This window comes from Lampetra planeri, chromosome 74 (genome assembly GCF_965212315.1).
Source record: "Lampetra planeri chromosome 74, kcLamPlan1.2.h2, whole genome shotgun sequence".
Lineage (NCBI taxonomy): Eukaryota > Metazoa > Chordata > Hyperoartia > Petromyzontiformes > Petromyzontidae > Lampetra > Lampetra planeri.
This window is the reverse complement of record NC_136179.1, coordinates 2,515,555-2,536,990: the sequence shown is the minus strand read 5'-3', so window position 1 is coordinate 2,536,990 and position 21,436 is coordinate 2,515,555. Positions and strand designations below refer to the sequence as shown.

The 21,436-nt window shown below is 43.2% G+C and overlaps 1 protein-coding gene across 1 annotated transcript in view; it reads left to right on the top strand.

Moving 5' to 3' along the window:
- The window catches only part of LOC144737817 (uncharacterized), a 38,318-nt gene that overhangs the window by 760 nt on the left and 16,122 nt on the right, over positions 1-21,436 (top strand). Inside the window, exons 2-5 of the mRNA XM_078620691.1 lie at positions 98-609; positions 2,144-2,312; positions 2,394-2,531; positions 9,634-10,223. Coding sequence (XP_078476817.1) covers positions 98-609; positions 2,144-2,312; positions 2,394-2,531; positions 9,634-10,223 — 1,409 coding nt within the window. The remainder of the gene's footprint in view (positions 1-97; positions 610-2,143; positions 2,313-2,393; positions 2,532-9,633; positions 10,224-21,436) is intronic.

The window sequence follows — 21,436 nt, the reverse complement described above, 5'->3', positions numbered from 1 at the left end:
TGTCTATGTGCCCGTCCATGTTTGTGTGTCTGCGAGAATAGATGTTGTCCTGAGTGCGCATGTCTGAATGGTCATGTGCTTATCTTCGCGTGAACAGAGGAGCATTGGGGAGGTGAAGAACTTCAGCGGAGTGAAGCGTCTCCAGGAGGACAAGCGCCTTGCGAAGGAGAAATGCCCAATGGAAGAGAAGCGCCCCAATGAGGTGAAGCACCTCGCCAAGTTGAAGCACCAAACGGAGCAGAAGTGCCTTCGAAACAATATCCTCAACGACGTGAAACACGTCATGGAAAAGCGCCTCCTTGAAGAAACGCGCTTCATAGAGGAAAATCGCCTTCGCGAGGTGAAGCGTCTCAAGGAGAAGCATCTGGAGGAAGAGAAGCGCCTCATAGATGTGAAGCGGGTCAAGGAAGAGAAGCGCCTCATGGAGGAGAATCGTCTTGAGGAGAGGCGCTTTCGCAAGGTGAAGCTCCTCGAGGAGAAACGTCTCATGCAGGAGAAGCGCCTGCTTGAGGTTAAGCGTCAAGAGGAGGAGGAGGAGCACTTGATGGAGGAGAAGCGTCTTGTGGAGCAAAAGCGCCTCGAGGAGGAGGAGCGCCTCGCCAAGATCGAGCGACAATGGCTCCAGACCGATACCACCAGCAGCACCACCACTACCACTGACACCACCTCCACCACCGCCGCCATCGCCGCCACCACCACCACCACCGCCGCCACGTCCTCCAATGCTGTGTGGGGCCCAATAGCTCCGAGCTTTGGAGAAGAGGGCTTCCAAGAAGATAAAGCAAACTCCGGAGTCGCTGAACCACGGTAAACCACTCTGCGTGTGCACCCTGTGTGTTTATTTTTGTTATTTATTGCCATGCTTCTCACGCAGCATCAGCCTTACTCGGTCTCAAGACTTTTTTTCAGGAGGATCCTGCCAAGTTTGCTCGCATTTTGCAACAAAGTTGCTACTGTTTGCGATCCAAATTGAACGATTTGCATTGCTTGTGTGGGTTCAGTAACAGGGAGAAGGCTGCAGAACCTTCCCAGAACAGGGGGCTGCATAATCCACAAGGAGAATGTGGCCAAACGTGGAAATCAAACCAATGTCAATGTTGCTGTGACGCACAGGTGCTCAAGCCCTGTCGCGCTCTCAAAATTCACAGACACTGCAAACCCCACGTGTACATTCCGCTATACTGTGGACAGATTTATTTTTCATAACTGGTTTTTGGGTTAGACCACATAACAAAGTGGGCATATCTTCACCATGTAACCCTCCATCCACTGTGAGATTTTCGCTCTTTATCACCTGTTTCCAGGCCAGCTGCCAAGTCGCGAGAGAGATGCGAGAGATTTGTGGTCGAGAGAGGTGGCTCTCTCGACCACAAATCACTGACGGACACTTTTTTGAAATCGTGGTTGTGTTGAAGCGACTAAATGGTCGTGCAATCATTCTTCACCATTACAGTTCAAATTTTGCTTCCCGCCTTGGCTATTATTGCTGCTGCATTAACCACACAGATACACACCCATTCCGTCACAGTGGACGTTCAGGATCTCTATCGATGCTATTTGAAATGCTTAGGACATTATGCGCTAGAGGTCAATTAGAATATACATATAGAAAGTTTCAATCTAGATTTGAAGTTTTCGTGACTACAGGGATCCATACTCTTTGGTTATATCGGTAAATTCACGTAGGTATGAAATAAAATAAATTAAACTAAATCACGACGTTTCGATGGCCATGTCGTTATTGCAAGAAAGTTTCTTGCTGTGGTTTTCCCACCTGATGATGATTGCTTGTGTTGCAATCGAAACGTTATGATTTAATTTATTATATTTTATACCTACGTGACTTTACCGAAAGAGCCAAAATAATGTCACTTCAAATTATTCAGCTAAATTTGCACAGCAACGCCACCCACTACTGTGAAGCTACAGCAGTCTGTGTGAGACACAGCTGCACCTATCTCAAGGATAGCCTGGCGCCATGAGAATAACAGCACCAATACTAAGCACACTCACTGGCCACGTCAGATTGCTGTTTCTATTCAGCTCGAATTAATCCGCCACACATTCCACCCACGGACGATGGGGAGATGGGCATGTCTCCCGTAGCAGCAAGGTGGAACGGTGTCGTGTTGTCTCTTCACAGATCTGAGCCAGTGCAGCCCTCCTCCTCACTCGTCCAGGCCTTTGAAGTGAAGACAGAGGTTATGGAGAAGGAGACGAAGGGAGAGGTGAAGGAGATGATGGAGGATGAGGTAGAGACAGAGGAGGAGAAATCGGAGGAAGAGAATGCAAAGGAGGACGAGATTGTGATGGTGACAATGGAGGAGAACACGGAGGGAGAGGAGAAAGACAATACGGAGATGGAGGACAAGGAGACAACAAAGGATGAACAGATGGTCGTGGTGGAGGACATGGAGACGACGGACAAAGGGGAAACAATGGTGGTGGAGGAGGAAGAGAAGACGGTGGTGGAGAATGAAGAAGAGGGGTTGGAGGAGGATGAGACGGAGGAGAAAACGGAAGAGGTGCAGGTGGAGATGCACGAAAAGAAGAGGAAGCGAGGGGGCCTCGCTCGCGTGGCGAGAGCGATCGCCTCACTCCTCCGCCGCGTGCTGCTTTGTGGTGGCAGGTCCACCGCCCAGTAGGGGTGGTGGCGGTGGTCGTGCATCGGTGCCAACCGTGACCGCTATCACCACACTACCCGCCCACCCCGTGATACTCGCTACACACACCACACGGTTCCCCAGAGAGACGGTGCCACTGGGACCACAGCTGGGTATTGAAGCTGAGCAGCAGATGCCAGGACTACAGCGGAGAATGACTGCTGCCAGGAGACCTCACATCACACACACACACGGGACTATGCCTTTAGCATAGCGGCCCAACACTGGGCCCCTTCCATACTGGTTTTCATCCAGGCAGTCCTCATGGGATGACCTAGCCATGGTTTCCAGGACATGGTCGTATTAGCATTTTATTGTGCTTGAATGTATGTTACGTGCAAATGCACATCATTAGTCGTAAATGCGAGGGAGGGGTTAAGAGGTGCACGTTTAATCCAGTGTTAACATTTATTTTAGCATCATATTTAAGGACACTGTTGTTGATAAGAATTCGTCTGGACGTGGCACGTGCCTTGTTCTACTCGATCAACCAAATTTAGTACAATGTTGGTCATACAGGAGTGTGATTTCATTCATGAGTAGTATTCACAGAGCCCCTATGACACTAACCTACCTAAAGTTATGGTGAAACAAAGTAATCTTGAGTGACTTAATTCTCAACTCAGACATGATCATCGCAATCATTTCCAAAGACGTGTGGGGTTCTGCGAGAGCAGGTCCCGACTACAAACAACTGGGCAGCAGAATCGGAAGTAGCTGCGTCGCCCTCGAAATGTGATGTTGCTGCTGTTGTTGTCGCTGCTGTTGTTGCTGTTGTAGTTGCTTCTGTTGCTGTGATAAACGCAGGGAGGTGATGTTCCGTGATGGGATGACGCCTTTGATTAAAGCCTCTGATCAAACTCACCCGATTGACGCCCTTGATCGTCGCATTTGATCAACTCTGATATTGTATACTCTCACATGTTAAGTTCTAACATAGTGAAACGTAATATTATAACCTATTAACTACAACCTATCCATTGTAATGCTGTAAAAGAATATTACCCATTGGGTTTCACTCCCTCGTCGAGAAGGCCGTTCTCTTCCTTTTCTAAAGTTACATGCTAATTTCTCTGCATTCACTTTAAATCGATGACAAAGTTTTTCCATTTATTCAAAATAAGCGCACAATTACACACTGAGATGCACTTACATATGCATGCATGAAGCACAATGGGCACATTACCCTTCGGTATGTTAATATACACGCATATTGTACCTTCCAAAATTAACAATCGAATGCAAATATCCTGAAAGACAAAGAATTGGATCCTAGGGGGGGAGTTATCAGGCGGCTCAGAAGCAGAGCTCAATGCCATTTCGAGAGGGAACTTGATGAGGTTGGACGCTCGACTCGTCGCTCTCACTGATCGCCCTTCAACCGCGAGACAACGCAGCCTGGCGAGCACAATTGCTGTCGACAGTTAGGCGACTTTGCGTCGGGAGAGTACGTGGCTACATCTTCAGACAGGTTACAGACATCGATATACCGTGAATCTCCAAGTAAGTGCCTATTTTCGTGGATAAACTCTTAAACGTGTTCGTACATTTTTAGGGATTTGTTTGCGTCTCGGTTAGACACGAATGTCGTTCTTTAGCAGATAACAAATCCAAAACTCAACGCTAAACATCCTTGAGGCCGATAGCGCACTTTTGACTCGGTAGCAGCAGCGGTGTTATCACGCTCACATGGAGCAGAGACGCTCTCCACAGCCCCACGCACACGGAGGCAAGAAGCCATTCAATTGCTCTGTGTGTGGGAAGTCCTTTTCATGGCCATCACATCTTCAGAGACACCACAGAACACACACGGGCGAGACGCCGTTCCTGTCCTCTGTGTGTGGGAAGGCATTTGCACAGTCATCAACTCTTCAAGACCATCAGAAAACACACACGTGCGAGAAGCCATTCCTGTGCCCTGTGTGTGGGAAGACATTTGCACAGTCATCAACTCTTCAAGATCATAAGAAAACGCACACGGGCGAGAAGCCATTCCTGTGCCCTGTGTGTGGGAAGACATTTGCACAGTCATCAACTCTTCAAACTCATCAAAGAACACACACGGGCATAAAGCCATTCCTGTGCTCTGTGTGTGGGAAGAAATTCGCACACTCATCAACCAGGAACAGGCATCAGAAGGTCCACAATGATAGGAAACTGAAATCAAAATCTGAAATTCAAGGTGCTGCAATGAGCCCTGAAGAAGTTTATCCCATGCAGTTGGATCCCGAGAGATGGCTGGATGTAATGGAGTGGCTCGAGAGTCAACCAGAGAGCTCGGGGTGACTGAAAAAATATTATGTCATGTGGTTATATCTTTTAATCCGTATCGAGTACTTTTGCTCATAATTTTGACCATTTTAGTTTTACAGTTTTTTTAGTTTAATTACGTGCACAGTGGTGGTTTGTAATGTTATCGGATTACTTGCCGAAGTGGTGTGATGAGCACTGGCTGTGAGAGGGTTGAATTGTAGTCGTTTGGTGTTCCTGTTGAGCTAAAGTTGGAATGCGTCTGTAGATACATCTTTACTCAACATTTTAAAGATTTTTTGTCACGTGTATGGTTTTTTTTTATTGGTATTAATCGATTTTAGATAGCTGATTTCAGGATGTACATTGATGACGCGTTCGTTGGATATATGGCCTTGACTTCAACATAGACGCACAGTGAACAAATGTGAACTAATAAGGAAATAATGGGGAATGATACTCTAACGCTTTGGTATTCCTGGAACGGATATGGTTTACATTGCACTGTAACTGTTTGAACATAGGATATAATACATTCGGTTCGAGTTTTGACTTAAAAATGATTGCAGATGAATAAAAACGTATTTTTTACAAATGTTTGTCCGTTTATTTATTCATATCAACAACGTGTTTTAAGCGAGTTTCAGGTGGAGGATCTTCGTCACACATCTGCCCTTAACCGGCAACATCTTGGCAGTCTCCCTATTTAACATGTGTCCCTGGAGGGGATAGGGCCCCATTATAAATCGATTCACAACGTTACGGTCCCTAATCATCAAGTATACAGGGAATCCTGTACGCTATGACATGTGAACTGTAACACTATAAACGATAACACGAAACATTAAAATACTATAAACTAGTTTAATCATTTATAACACCAAAAACAGAGGTACGCTATTATAATCTCATTTCAAGAATTAGAATTACAGTCTGTGCATATGAATGTATAATGTACGTGCAAGCGAACTGTGCTCGTATGTACGAATGTAATATGCATATATGGCCTTTGGACATGCGAACCGGTGGTCGAATATGGGAATTGGGGGGTGCAGGATTATGATCGGATTAAAATGATTAGAATATCACTATGGTAGTATTATAATTACACTGAGCTAGAATGTATGTTATATGTAGATGCACATCGTGAGTCGTAAATGCGGCCTGGGTGGTGCCAGATTTAGAATCGCATCAAAATTATTAAAATCGCCCCATGGTCGTATTAGAATCAAGCTGCCCACTGCTGGTAGAATGTTCCATCTCAATGGAACCGAATAGCACTATACATCTTCTTGGTTCTTTCGGTAAAGTCACGTAGAAGGGAAATAATAAAATATAAAAATAAAACATAATAAAATAATTCTCACGACGTTTCGGCCACAACGCAAGCAGCCGTCCTCAGGTGGAGAACAGGTCCGTCAAGTAGACAGAGTCTGTATGTCACGCTCCAGGCTTGGAGCGACTCTTTATGCTGGGATGGAGGAGCGAAGAGCGTCTTGACAAAATAATTTGCATATCAAGAGGAATTTAGCATATTTATGGGAAATGCAGATATGCGATTAGCACTACTTGTGAAATGCGTAGGAGGTGGGCGGGGGGGTTTCAAAGTCATTATGCCCATGCATTATGCAGGATTAGCAGCATCAAAGGGAGGGAGTAAGGTCAGAATTAACAATATACAGTATTGATATTGGGCGTGGAGCCTTCAAGCACATTTTGACCTGGTTCTCGACGCCCGTCCCGCGCCCATGGTAGATTCTTGTGCATTTCGGGGCGTCAAGGGTTCACACCACAGCCTTGAAGGATTAGGCAGGTCACTGGCTTCGTTTGAAAACTATGACCAGATTCCAGGCACCGGTTCCTCACACGTGGCGGATCCTTGAGGCACCCCGGGCCTCAGGGGCTCGGAAACTGTGGGCGCCACAAGACATTTCGTTTGGAGTACGGTTTCCGTTGCCGAGAGCCCCACCAGCGTCTGACACACCAGACTTGGGCTGTACAGGACATGGGGATGAGCTGTCTGGGTGGGGACGGACATAACTACATGCGTACACACTGCGGCCATTTCACCTCTATGACTTCTACCTGTCGCCGCCGTGGGCGGAGCAACTTGGTGGACGTACCCGGTGTCACCTTTGGGCAATACAACCTGTCTACGACCGCCAATGGAAGCACGTGTTACCGCCGCCCCGTGTTCTTTTCATTCGCCACTTGCGCTCTGGCAGGGAAAGTTCCTCGTTATAAATCGTTTCACAACGTTCTGGTCCCGAAACCCGAAGTATACGGGGGATCACCTGTACTCTATAACATGTAAACTGATAACACTATGAACAATAACACTAAACATTAAACGACTTTAATTTTTTTTAAATATATAAGAGATTCCACCATAAACGGAGTTACGGTATGAGAATGTCATTAGACGCATTTTAATCGCTCATGTATGTAAAGTATACGTTCAATCGAATCAGGGGACGGATATGCGAACTGTGGGGGTTTGCAGGGTTAGAATCGCATTAAAATTATTCTAGTAACAATATGTTCGTATGCGCATTTTACTGTGCTTGAATATATGTTATGTGCAAATGCGAATCGTTAGTCATAAATGCTAGGCAGGGTTTAAAATGTGCATGTTTAATCCAGTGTTAACGTTAATCCAGTGTTAGCTTTATATTTAAGGACAATATTGTTAATATCAATTCGTCTGGACATGGCACGTGCTTTGTTCGTCTCGATCAACGAAAATTAGTACAATGTCGGTCATAAAGGTGTGCGAGTTCATTCATAAGCAGTGTTCGCTGATCCCCGATGACACAGACCTACACACAAACAAAGTACTCTTTATTAAATTAATTATCAGCTCAGACATCATCATCTCAATCATTTCCAAAGACGTGTGGGGTCCCGCAAGAGCAGGGCCTGGCAACAAATATGTGAGCAGCGGAAGCAGCAGAATCAGAAGTAGCTGCGTCGCCCTCGAAATCTGATGTTGCTGCTGCTGCTGTATTTGCTTCTGCGTCGATTAAGATTGACGCTCTTGATCAACTCTGACATTGTAAACTCTCACATGTTAAACTCTAACATAGTGAAATATAATAGTATAGCCTATGAACTACAACCTATCCATTGTTACGCTTTAAAATACGATTAACTGTTATAGTGCAGAACCACATAATTGGAGGTATGGGATTATAATCGCATACTAATCATTAGAATCGCACTGAGCTAATTAGAATCACACTGTGGTTTTACGTATAGTAAGTGAATATGCGAACCGGGGGTGGGATATGCAGGATTAGAATCGAATTACAATCATTCAAATCCCGCTAATTGTATTAGAATCACACTATCCACTGTTGGATGAATGTGTCGTATCAATTTAATCGAATATACAGTATATATACACATACAAAGAGTAAAACAATCAAACATTGTAACATATATACAATACACATAATTTAAAAAACGTATTGAATTTTTTTCATTTTTTTTAAACTGAGTGTCGTTGTTTATGTGGGTAGATGGAGCGCAGTGGTTCGTTTTGTCTCCACTGCTTTTCGGAATCTGTGTGATCACCCAAACCACATCGCCTAACTCTGGTCACAGCGCCTTACCCAAATTACATCTCCCCAACAAGGCAGCCTTACCGATGCTGTGCATTATGTTTATGGGATAACAGAGGTGTGTATTTTCCCATGCGCCTTGCCCAAAACGACTGATTGCCAGCTTAACAACCTAGCCTGTAAACCACCATTGGTGATAGTGTTGTTTGAGAGCAGCTATTAAAGTCGCTGCAGCAAACGAGGTGGTGGCTGGCCAAACCATGCCTCGTGTTTGTCTCCGTAGTGATGACGGATACAAACCAGACCAAGTGGAGACCATGTACCAGATCGGATTTTGGTTACTGATGTTAGAGTGATTGTATTGCAAGTGTGGTCACTACGCGTCTGTACGTGCTCACTCCCGAAGCTCAGCGATTTTTGGCAACGCCACGGGGCTGCATTCACTTTAAATCGAGGACAATGGAGGGCATGGGGAATGTATTTTTCCAGCGCTAATACCATGTATTCAAAATAAGCGCACAATTACACACTGAGGTGCACTTACATATTCATGCATGAAGCACAATGTGCACATTACCCTTCGGTATGTTAATAGACATGCATTTGAACCTTCCAAAATTAACAATCGAATGCAAATATCCAGAAAGACAAAGGATTGGATCCTAGGGGGGGAGTTATAAGGCGGCACAGAAGCAGAGCTCAATGCCATTTGAGAGGGAACTTTATGAGGTTGGACGCTCGACTCGTCGCTCTGCTGATCGCCCTTCTACCGCGAGACAACGCAGCCTGGCGAGCACAATTGCTGTGTTGACAGTTAGGCGACTTTGCTTCGGGAGAGTTCTTGGCGACATCTTTAGACGGGTTACAGACATCGATATACCGTGAATCTCCAAGTAAGTGTCTATTTTCGCGGATAAAATCTTAAACGTGTTCGTCGTCAAATTTACGGGATTTTTTTTGCGTCTCGGTTAGACACGAGTGTCGTTCTTGTTTTAGCAGTTAACAAAATCCAAAACTCAACGCTAAACATACTTGTAGCGTACTTTTGACTCGATAATACCGCTACTGTTACTACGCTCACATGGAGCAAGAGACGCTCTCTACAGCCCCACGCACACGGAGGCAAGAAGCCATTCAATTGCTCTGTGTGTGGGAAGGCATTTTTACGGCCATCAAATCTTAAGAGACACCAGAGAATACACACGGGCGAGAAGCCATTCCTGTGCTCTGTGTGTGGGAAAGCATTTGCACAGTCATCAACTCTTCAAGACCATCAGAAAACACACACGGGCGAGAAGCCATTCGTGTGCCCTGTGTGTGGGAAGACATTTTCAAAGTCATCAAATCTTCATAGTCATCAGAGAACACACACGGGCGAGAAGCCATTCCTGTGCCCTGTGTGTGGGAAGACATTTGCTCAGTCATCACATCTTCAGATTCATCAGAGAACACACACGGGCGAGAAGCCATTCCTGTGCCCTGTGTGTGGGAAGAAATTTGCAAACTCATCACAGCTTCAGAGTCACCAGAGAACACACACCGGCGAGAAGCCATTCCTGTGCCCTGTGTGTGGGAAGGCATTTGCACACTCGTCAACTCTTCAAGACCATCAGAGAACACACACGGGCGAGAAGCCATTCCTGTGCCCTGTGTGTGGGAAGACATTTGCACAGTCATCACATCTTCAGAGTCACAAGAAAACACACACAGTCGAGAAGCCGTTCCTGTGCTCTGTGTGTGGGAAGACATTTGCACACAAGTCACACATCAACAGGCATCAGAAGGTCCACAATGATAGGAAACTGAAATCAAAAGCTGAAATTCAAGGTGCTGCAATGAGTCCTGAAGAAGTTTCCACCTTCGATCCCATGCAGTTGGATCCCGAGAGATGGCTGGATGTAATGGAGTGGCTCGAGAGTCAACCAGAGAGCTCGGGGTGACTGAAAAAATGTGATGTCATGTGGCTATACCTTTTAAGCCGTATCGAGTACTTTTGTGTATAATTTTGACCATTTTAGTTTTACAGTTTTTGTGAGTTTAATTACGTGCACAGTGGTGGTTTGTAATGTTATCGGATTACTTGCCGAAGTGGTGTGATGAGCACTGGTTGTGAGAGGGTTCAATTGTAGTCGTTAAGTGTTCCTGTTGAGCTAAAGTTGGAATGCGTCTGGAAGTATATCTTTACTCAACATTTTAAAGTTTTTTTCAAGTATATAGCTTTTTTTGGTTGGTATTAATCGACTTTAGATATACGATTTAAGGATGTACATTGATGACGCGTTCGTTGGATATATGGCCTTGACTTCAACATAGACGCACAGTGAACCAATGTGGTGAACTAATAAGGAAATCATGGGGAATGATACTTTAACGCTTTGGTATTCCTGGAACGGAAATGGTTTGCATTGTACTGGAAATGTGTGAACATAGGACATAATAAATATTCCCTTCGAGTTTTGAAGTAAAAATGATTGCAGATGAATAAAAACGTATTTTTAACAAATGTTTGTCCGTTCTTTATTTTATAATGTTCCTAGCAAAAAACATATTAAGCGAGTTTCAGGTGGAGGATCTCCGTCACACAAGTGTGCCCTTAACCGGCAGCATCTTGGCTGTCTACCCGATTAACACGTGTTTCTTGAGGGGAAAGGTCCCGTAGTTAATCGTTTCTCCACGTACCAGTCCTTAATCCCGAAGTGTGCCGGGGATAAACTGTACTCTATAACATGTAAACTGTAACACTATAAACGATAATACTAAACATAAAACGAGTATAACTAGTGTTTTAATTTAGAACGATATCAACGGAGGTAACGTATTAGAATCTCATTATAAGCAGTAGAATCACAGTGTGGTCTTATTAGAATAGCACTTTGCTCATATGTATGTATAGTGTACGTGCAAGGATCGGATTAAAATCATTACAATTACACTACGGTCGTTATAGAATCACGATTTTCACTGCTGGATGAATGTTACATCTCAATGGTATCGAAGAACAATAGACAGTTTTCTATTCATAAATAAACGCATAAACACATTATAAGCTCATGAGCTTATGAATTGTTACAATTATTACAACAATCACAAATTGTAACAAAGCGAAATTCCCACTAAGCAAAACATCACGCTCACGTGGCGGATTATTTATCAAACTGCAACACTAAAGTGGCAGAACTCAACAAGAAATGCGCAGGACAAAGCTAACAACAGCAATGGACAAATCCTAAAAACAGACCACACGCACGTTAGTAGCTGTTAGAAGAAGACAACACCTAGCACCTTCAACTTTACACATTATACAGCCCCAAAGATCCAACTCGAAAATTAGGCGGTATATGACACCATTTGAACTTCCTACTTTCGTTCTCGATTAATGAAGATATTCTTGGCAAATACTATCGCTTTCGCTTGTGATGTACCTCCTAATTATGGCCTCAGGTTAAAAAAAAACAAAAAAATTAATGCGAATTCCTCCATTATTCCAAGCTGCACAATTCAGGGTTGTGGACCGCTTTGAATGCTTCAATGTAATCACAGTAAACGCTTCAGACCACATCAGGACACTCAACCTAGAGCATATTTGAAGCAACGTGATGAGATGGCTAAGAACTGCAAGCTTATTCTAGTGTTAACGATATTTTAGCAATATGGGAGAATTCGTCAACATAGCAGGTGTCTTGTTCTCCGTAATCAACCAAAATTATGACAAATTCTATCATAAATGATAGATAATTCTTCAGTAGTAGTCGCTAATCTCCGTCACACAAGTCTGCCTTTAACCAGCAGTATCTTGGCTGTCTCCCCATAAACATGTTCCTAGAGGCGAATGGCCCCGTTATAAATCGTTTCGCAGCATTCTGGTCCCTAATCCCGAAGTATACTGGAGATCACATGTACTCTATAACATGTCAACTGTAACATTATAAACGATAGCACTAAACATTAAACTACTATAAACTGGTTTAATAATGTATTACACCATTAACGGAGGTACGGTATTAAAATCTCATTAGAAGTATTGAATAGCACTCTGCTAATAAATATGTATAGTATATGTTCAATCGAACAGGTTTTTGGGTTAAATTGCGCAAGGAAAAATATATTTTGTTAAACCCGCCACATGAAAATAGTAAGGATTGTCACTAATACAGAACATGACAATTCGTTACTAAAGCATGTCTATTCAGGTCACTATTCTTCAATAGGGATTACCGTTGGCACGGCTATTTTAGTACACACAATCGACAGGAAGTACAAGGTCAATGGGTTCACTTAATTCGCATGCCTAATGTACGTTGATTACCATATACATTACCCAAACGGCAATGGGTACCCATAGCCATATATATATATGTGTATCCATTAACACCCCCCTCCCCCACTTCGCGCAAGAAGAGCACACACGTTTTGTCATCACATCTACCTCTCTATTTACGGAATGAAACAGGAGCACTTCTCCACAAAACTGGACGTCGCCTAATGAAGATTGTTGTAATTACTGGCGAAACGTCGTACTCAGATTGTAAATGTTGTGGCTTGGCTCTCCATCACACCATTGTGCTAGACTAGTAACGAATTAGCATGTCCGGTTTACGTGACAAACATTTCTAATTGGGTGTGTGGGTGGTGGCGGGTTTAATGACACATTTTCATATTTAGGCGATTTATGGATACGGTATTCGAATCTCATTAGAAGTATTAAAATCGCAATCTGCTCATATAAAAGAAAGCTGACGTTCAATCGACCCGGGGGTTGGATATGCGAACTGTGGGAGTGCAGGGTTAGAATCGAATTCAAATTCCTAGAATAACAATATTGTCGTATTAGAATTTTACTGTGCTTGACTGTATGGTATGTGTAAATGCAAATTATTCGTCGTAAATGCGAGGCAGGGGTTAAGAGGTGCATGTTTAATCCAGTGTTCGTCTCGATCAACCAAAATTAGTACAATGTCGGTCATAAAGGAGTACGAGTTATTTCATGAGTAGTATTCGCTGAGCCCCCAGATACTAACCTACACACAGTTATGGTTAAACAAAGTAACGTTTATTCACTTAATTTTCAGCTCAGACATGATCATCGCAATAATTTCCGAAGACGTGTGGGTTGGTCCCGCGAGAGCAGGGCCTGGCTACAATTAGTCGAGCACCAGAAACAGCAGAATCAGAAGTAGTTGCGTCGCCCTCAAAATGTGTTGTTGCTGCTGCTGTTGTCGCTGCTGTTATTGGTGCTGCTTTAGTTACTTCTGTTGCTGTTATGTGTCGGGTGGTTGCTCATTTACTCATCACCACCCATAATCATCAACACAAATCATCAGTATCAACACCCATTATCATCAATATCACTATCAACTCACCATCACCAACCATCGTCTCCACCACCACCCAACCATCACAACCAACATTCATCATAACCACCACCAATCATCCATTATCACAACAACCCATCATCATCACCACCCATAACCATCACCACCCATCATCATAACCTCCCCAATCATTACCACCACCCATCATCATCACTACCACCATCATAATCACTACACATTATCATCACCAACCATCATCATTACCACCCTTCATAATCACCACCCATCATTATCATCACCACCATCCATTATCAAGAAACATCATGATCGCCACCCATCATAAATTAACAAACACACACAGCTACAAACATAGATATGTAACCTGACACAGACATAGATAACAGACACACACAAATAAACAATCTCATTAACAACTTAATTATAAAAAGCCCAAATAACCACTGCCATGATAGGTGCACACAGACAAATCCTTTACACAATAACAATTTACATGGAACTCAAATTCACACTTAGTACAACCACCTCACTCACTTAAATATAACTACAGATCAATAACTATAATAAAAACCTGAATTTAAAAGTAAATAAACCAATGGGATGGTGTTTATACACTGTAAAAACCGAGACTGGGGTTAATTAATGTTTAGTAAATATATAGGAGTAGCCTATACATAAAAATAATGACTATGTGTAGTTTAGAATCACACTGAGCTGAATTCAACACCTTTCTATTAGTTATTAATTGTATTTTACTCAGTTTTGTTCAAATAAAATCAGCCATCAATAACTGAGTAGAATTTAATTGTATTTTATCAGGAAAGTCAAAAATGCCAAAAATTGATTAATTTTACTAACCGGAGGTTTTTGAATTTAATGACGTTACACTCCCGCCCAAACTCGAGGCATTTTTTCGCGCCACGTGCATGTCAACCATCTTCTTCAACAGACACGTTTCAGGGACCGCCGTTCTCCCAAAGGTAAGACATGTTTTATTATTTTAGCGAACAATGTTTTAACAAAGGTGTGGTAGCAGTTGAACATTGTTTTATGTTACTGCATGTTAGCAGCATGCCAATTTAACTGGCTGTAACGTATATCAGAATTAACTAGCACAACGTCAGGCCTTTGGAAGTCAGTCTGATTCGACTAAAAGCACGAGACTATAATTTTTGTTCCGCACACGAAAAAGTAACGTGCGTGATTAAAACTAGACTATATTCATTCGGATCACAGCGTGTACCGAACCAAAATCCTGTACCTGCCGTTACACCTCCAGTATATTCTATCTTGGTGTTGATGTACGTACAGTATGCTAACGTTAGCTAGCTTGCCACCAGTCAGTTAGCGTCACCTTTACGTTGTGGCTAGCTTGTTGTGTAGTTGCTAGCTAGCTAGATGATGTGAGTGACAATAAGTTGATGTGCTAAATTTGAGCATGAAAATTTGAATATTAAAAATAATAAAAAATTATCTTGTAAATGCGATTCTATTGTCCTCATGTGATTAGAGACCTGGTGGCCTTGCATCTGATACATGGACCTTTTTCTGCCTCAGGTTTTTGCTTATGGAATGGAAGTGTAAGATCTGCAAGTCTTTGTCTGCCACAAAGGGAAATCTACTAAAGCATTACAGACAACACGCAATATTTGGTCGTGGCCAATCCCAGCCATGCCTATATGACAGTTGCCCTTGCACATTTAAAACGCAGAGTGCCCTTCGCACACATTTGTCCAGATACCATTCAGATGAAGAAAGTCTACGGTCAGGAAACATCTCTGCTTTTAAGTGTTTAGTTTGCAATTCTTGTTGTTCTATAGAGAAGGACTACTTTCAGCATATTGGAAATCATCTGAAGAGCCACGAAACTGTCTTTTGTGTATTTGAAGGATGCAGCTTTCAGACAAATATATACAATACATTTCTAAAACACAAAAGCAAAAGACACAAATCCTATTCTTTGAGTGATTTTAAGAAAGATGTGTATGAGAGTCGCCATAATCAGACTGTTGACCATTCTGATTTACCAGAGGCCAATGATGGTGAGGGCACTAGTTTAGATTGTGATCAGGAAAGTGCATCATACTTAGTTCTTCAAAGAATTGGCTTACTTCTGCTGAAGCTAGAAACCATCTATAATGCCTCAGTGAAGTGCATTGATGCCTTGGTTGAAGACCTTCAGTTCATTTCATCTTCAGTATCAGTTGCAGTTGTTAGGAACATACTAGATTCAACATTGAAGGTGAATAAATGCATTGTTGACCAGGCCATCGTAACTGAATTGTCAGCAGTTGTGCAACTTCCATCCCATTAGTACAGCACTTGGAGCAGGTGGTCCACTTGGTACGGCTTTAAAGAGAAGAAAGTATTTTAAGGTGCATTTCCAGTGTGTTGATAGCATTGAATATATTATTGATACTGAAAAGAACAAGACCTTTCAATATGTGCCTATTCTCCAGACTTTGCAGGAAGTCTTGATCGGTTGACTTAACGTAAGTGAATTGTGGCACCACGAAGGCATGATATTGGGTGGATTAGAAATAGAAAAGTTATGGCAACAGACATTCAATATAAGTATTTTATTTAGTAAATCCAAATCATTTTGATCCAGATATTTAGTAAGCTTATATCAATTTCACCCAGACAATTAGTAAATGTAAATCAATTTCACCCAGATCATTAATAAATATTAATCAGATTCCACCAGATATTTAGTAAATCTAAATTACCATTGCTCAGATATTAAGTAAATATAAATCACTTTTCCTTGTAAAATCTATTTGGATTTACACAATTGTTTTTAGGCTATATAACTCATCATTTGGAATCATATTACTAAACCCAACACATTTTAACTGTTGCTTTTATTACCATGTACTTATTTTTTATTATTATTTTTTAGTTAATTTATTCAACACTTTTTATTCAAAGTTGTAGTGCTTAAAATCTACTCAATTATATTACGTGTCACTTTGTTGCCATAATTTTTTTAAGTAACAATGTGTCACATTTTTTACAGTGTACGCTTGAAATGTAATGAATGAAATGCAAGTTAATAATTCCAATTAAACAAAAAATAGCTACGAACAAATATGAAGCCTGAGGCCTAGGTATATGCCAGGCCTGATGGCCAGGCATCGCTTCAGTCCTCGCCGCAGTAACGGCGACATCAAAGACAGCACAAAGCGAGGGGGCAAATGTTTAATGTCGAAAAGAGGACTCTGCTGTTTCTGGTGACGCACCCCACCTGCACTGCACCACGTGGTGCGCCCGCCAAGCGCGTGGGGGCGGAGCCTCGCTGTAGTGACGTCACCTCTGTTACGTCATAGCCACGCCTCCACCCGCAGTCGAGAGGAATGCGCACGAGTGAGCAGCAGCAGAAGAAGCCTTTGCAGAGCGAATCCTCAACGAGGTGAGCGTCCCTGTTGACGATGTGTGTTGTTTATTTTTATTGCACGTTTTGACTACAAACTAAAGCTTCATTATTTTTGTATATGTTGGTATTTGGATTTTCTGCAACCAAATTAGGACTATTAGTTAGGTTACTTGGCATGCTCTGACATGTTGCTGTTACTGTCATTGTTTAGACCCAAAGCAAGTCAACATTTAAGTACGTTCATAACTAACCTGTTCAAATCCTATATAATATGATTAACATGTCTATAATGATTGTGTTCTGATTGCCTGCAAAATTGTGCCCTGCATTACATGTATTGAATGTTATCCAACACGGGGGAGGAGTCTGCCTTTAGTTCAGACCCTAGCTGCTGCCATAGACGTCTCTTATCTGTGACGTCACAGCCACATGGGCGGTATCTCTGACATCACGTGACCAACGACGTCATTCTCGGGTCATAATTATTTAAGTATGGTCATTTGACCCCAATGACCTACAAGACATAGGGGGGCCTTTATCAAGCAGTCGATTTATACAAATGGGCTGTGCATCAACATGCTTGTCTGGTTTTTGGAGCTTTCGTGACTGCAGGAATTATTCTTTGGTTCTTTCGGTAAAGTCACGTATAAAGATAAAATAATAAATTAAATAATAGCATACAACGTTTCGATTGCAACACAAGCAATCATCATCAGGTATAATGAAATAGCGACACAAAATCTAACCAGAAAACCACAGACAGACATATAAGCAGACATATATCACCAAGATACATAGAGAGAACAACACAGGTACAGAGAGGGGTGATCGTCTCTGTGGGGTGGCCTTAAATAGACAGAGGGGGGCGGAGGCAGAGAGAGGGAGGGGTTAGAGAAAACATTTACATGTCAATGAGTACGAAGAGACGCGTAGTAAAGTACGCAGGCTTAGAGGGAGAAAGAACACACTAAATTAAACAACCTAGCAAAGTATCGAAATGTTATGTAAAACGACACAGAGAGTCGGTCAATAGACAATTAACGCATAGCCTGGTCGATTACGTATTTCAAAGATTGCTAAGTTAGAATTTAAGTGTGAAAATTCTGCCTCCGCCACCCTCTGTCTATTTAAGGCCACCCCACAGAGACGATCACCCCTCTCTGTACCTGTGTTGCCCTCTCTGTGTATCTTGGTGATATCTGTCTGCTTATATGTCTGTCTGTGGATGAGTGAGTGATCTGACGCACGCGTGAGTGGGTAAACAAGCGAGTGAGTGGACTTGTAAAGCAAACGGCACGAAAGTGATTTGATTAGTACAGCGAGTGGTCAATATGTAATAATTGAGAGGATGAGTTATTCAAAAGGCTGCTAAATCTTAGCGTTTTTACAACCTCTCCAGGCCCTCCAACATCAAACAGAAACGACTTCTTCCCAACAACATGGACAGACAACGCAAGTGGACTGAGATCTTGGAGGACTATGATGGTAAGTCCAAAATACCTGCAGTGCGTGGTTTTTATGCAGAGGAGGCAGCTCCCTGATTAATTTATTTTAGTAGACGTGGCGGTGATGGGAAGAGGTAAAGGTCAAGTGTGCAGACAGCATGGATTTAGAACCGAGTTTCAGCCATATTGGTTTAAATGAGGGTCTCAACTTTATGAAATTGATGATCTCAACATGCTTACAAAAATATTACTTGTAAAGTTTTACTGCCATGTGACTAATGTTTCTCAACAGCAGGTCATGTTATGTGTTAAGAGGTAATTACAAGAATCTCATAATTAGTTGTGTGAATATCCACGTGCTTCGTTCTCCAATACATTACTCGTCCTTTTAATTAATTTTTATTTCCGTAGCCCGGGAGTCATGGCGCCAGTCGACCACGTGGGGGGACATTATGGATGAAGTGGACCCTTTCCTAGGCCAAAGCTACGAGCATCCCTCCCCAAAGGTGTGTATAGGGTCTATGGGGGTCAAACACCACATTCTCACACCATTTTACCACACCATTGCACCAAAACATCACTACAACTCACATTATCTCTTCACGTCACCTTTCTCATCACACCACCACCAACTCAATACACCGTCACAGACCCTCAATGCGTCAATACCATCACGACACCATCTCTCCAGAACATTCCACAATTTCACCTCTCTATATCACAACACCATCTCCCAACACCATCACTCCATCTCTCCATCATCACGTCATGCCATATCCCACTCGTGCAGGCAAATGAAGTCGCCATTCATTACCAATGAAGACAGGGTGATATCAGGCAATCTCATGAATTATGTCTGTGAGCTGATTGGAAGTTGACATTACAGTTGCCCATTATGGGTGCTGCAATAAAATGTGTCCAGATTATGGGCATCCAGATCTTTACAATAGTACATTCTATAGACACTATTTCCCGTGATGATTGTTGCCAAAAATCGCCATGAAATCGTTGTAGACTATCACTGCATTAAGTGCGTGTATTGAATTTGTGAGAATATGAGGATGTAACATGTATTTTGATAACATTAGGTGATGGTGTATATTCATGCGTTTGCTAGCATGTTTGCATGAGTTAATGTGCATGTTTGCATCCGTATGCGAGTATGCATTTTTGTTTGTCTATGTGCCCGTCCATGTTTGTGTGCCTGCGAGAATGGATGTTGTCCTGAGTGCGCATGTCTAAATGGTCATGTGCTTATCTTCGCGTGAACAGAGGAGCATTGGGGAGGTGAAGAACTTCAGCGGAGTGAAGCGTCTCCAGGAGGACAAGCGCCTTGCGAAGGAGAAATGCCCAATAGAAGAGAAGCGCCCCAATGAGGTGAAGCGCCTCGCCAAGTTGAAGCACCAAACGGAGCAGAAGTGCCTTCGAAACAATATCCTCAACGACGTGAAACGCGTCATGGAAAAGCGCCTCCTTGAAGAAACGCGCTTCATGGAGGAGAAGCGCCTTCGCGAGGTGAAGCGTCTCAAGGAGAAGCATCTGGAGGAAGAGAAGCGCCTCATAGATGTGAATCGGGTCAAGGAAGAGAAGCGCCTCATGGAGGAGAAGCGGGTGGAAGAAGAGAAGTACCTCATGGAGGAGAATCGCCTCTTTGAGGTGAAGCGTCTCATAGAGCTGAAGCGTCTCGAGAAGAAGAAGAAGCGTCTTGAGGAGAGGCGCCTTCGCAAGGTGAAGCTCCTCGAGGAGAAACGTCTCATGCAGGAGAAGCGCCTCGTTGAGGTGAAGCGTCAAGAGGAGGAGGAGGAGCACTTGATGGAGGAGAAGCGTCTTGTGGAGCAAAAGCGCCTCGAGGAAGAGCAGCGCCTCGCCAAGATCGAGCGACAATGGCTCCAGACCGCTACCTCCAGCAGTACCACCACCACTGACACCACCTCCGCCACCACCACCACCACGTCCTCCAATCCTGTGTGGAGCCCAATAGCTCCGAGCTTTGGAGAAGAGGGCTTCCAAGAAGATAAAGCAAACTCCGGAGTCGCTGAACCACGGTAAACTACTCTGCGTGTGCGCCCTGTGTGTTTATTTTTGTTATTTATTGCCATGCTTCTCACGCAGCATCAGCCTTACTCGGTCTTAAGACTTTTTTTCAGGAGGATTCTGCCAAGTTTGCTCGCATTTTGCAAGAAAGTTGCTACTGTTTGCGATCCAAATTGAACGATTTGCATGGCTTGTGTGGGTTCAGTAACAGGGAGAAGGCTGCAGAACCTTCCCAGAACAGGGGGCTGCATAATCCACACGGAGAATGTGGCCAAACGTGGAAATCAAACCCAGGTCAATGTTTCTGTGAGGCACAGGTGCTCAAGCCCTGTCGCGCTCTCAAAATTCACAGACACTGCAAACCCCACGTGTAAATTCCGCTATTCTGTGGACAGATGTATTTTTCATAACCGAATTCTGGGTTAGACCACGTAACAAAGTGGGCATATCTTCACCATGTAACCCTCCATCCACCGTGAGATTTTCGCTGTCTATCGCCTGTTTCCAGGCCAGCTGCCAAGTCGCCTTGTAATGCACAGCGACAGCTACCACTGAGAGGGGTGTCCAATTTAAAACGCGATGAGATGAGAGATGCGAGAGGCTCATCGCATGCAATGGATGTGTTGAAGCGGCCAAATGGTCGTACACTCATTCCTCACCGCTTACAGTTCAGATCTTGCTTCCCACCTTATGATTGTATGTGTTACAATCTAAACGTTGTGATTTAATTTACTATATTTTATACCTACGTGACTTTACCGAAAGAACCAAAAAA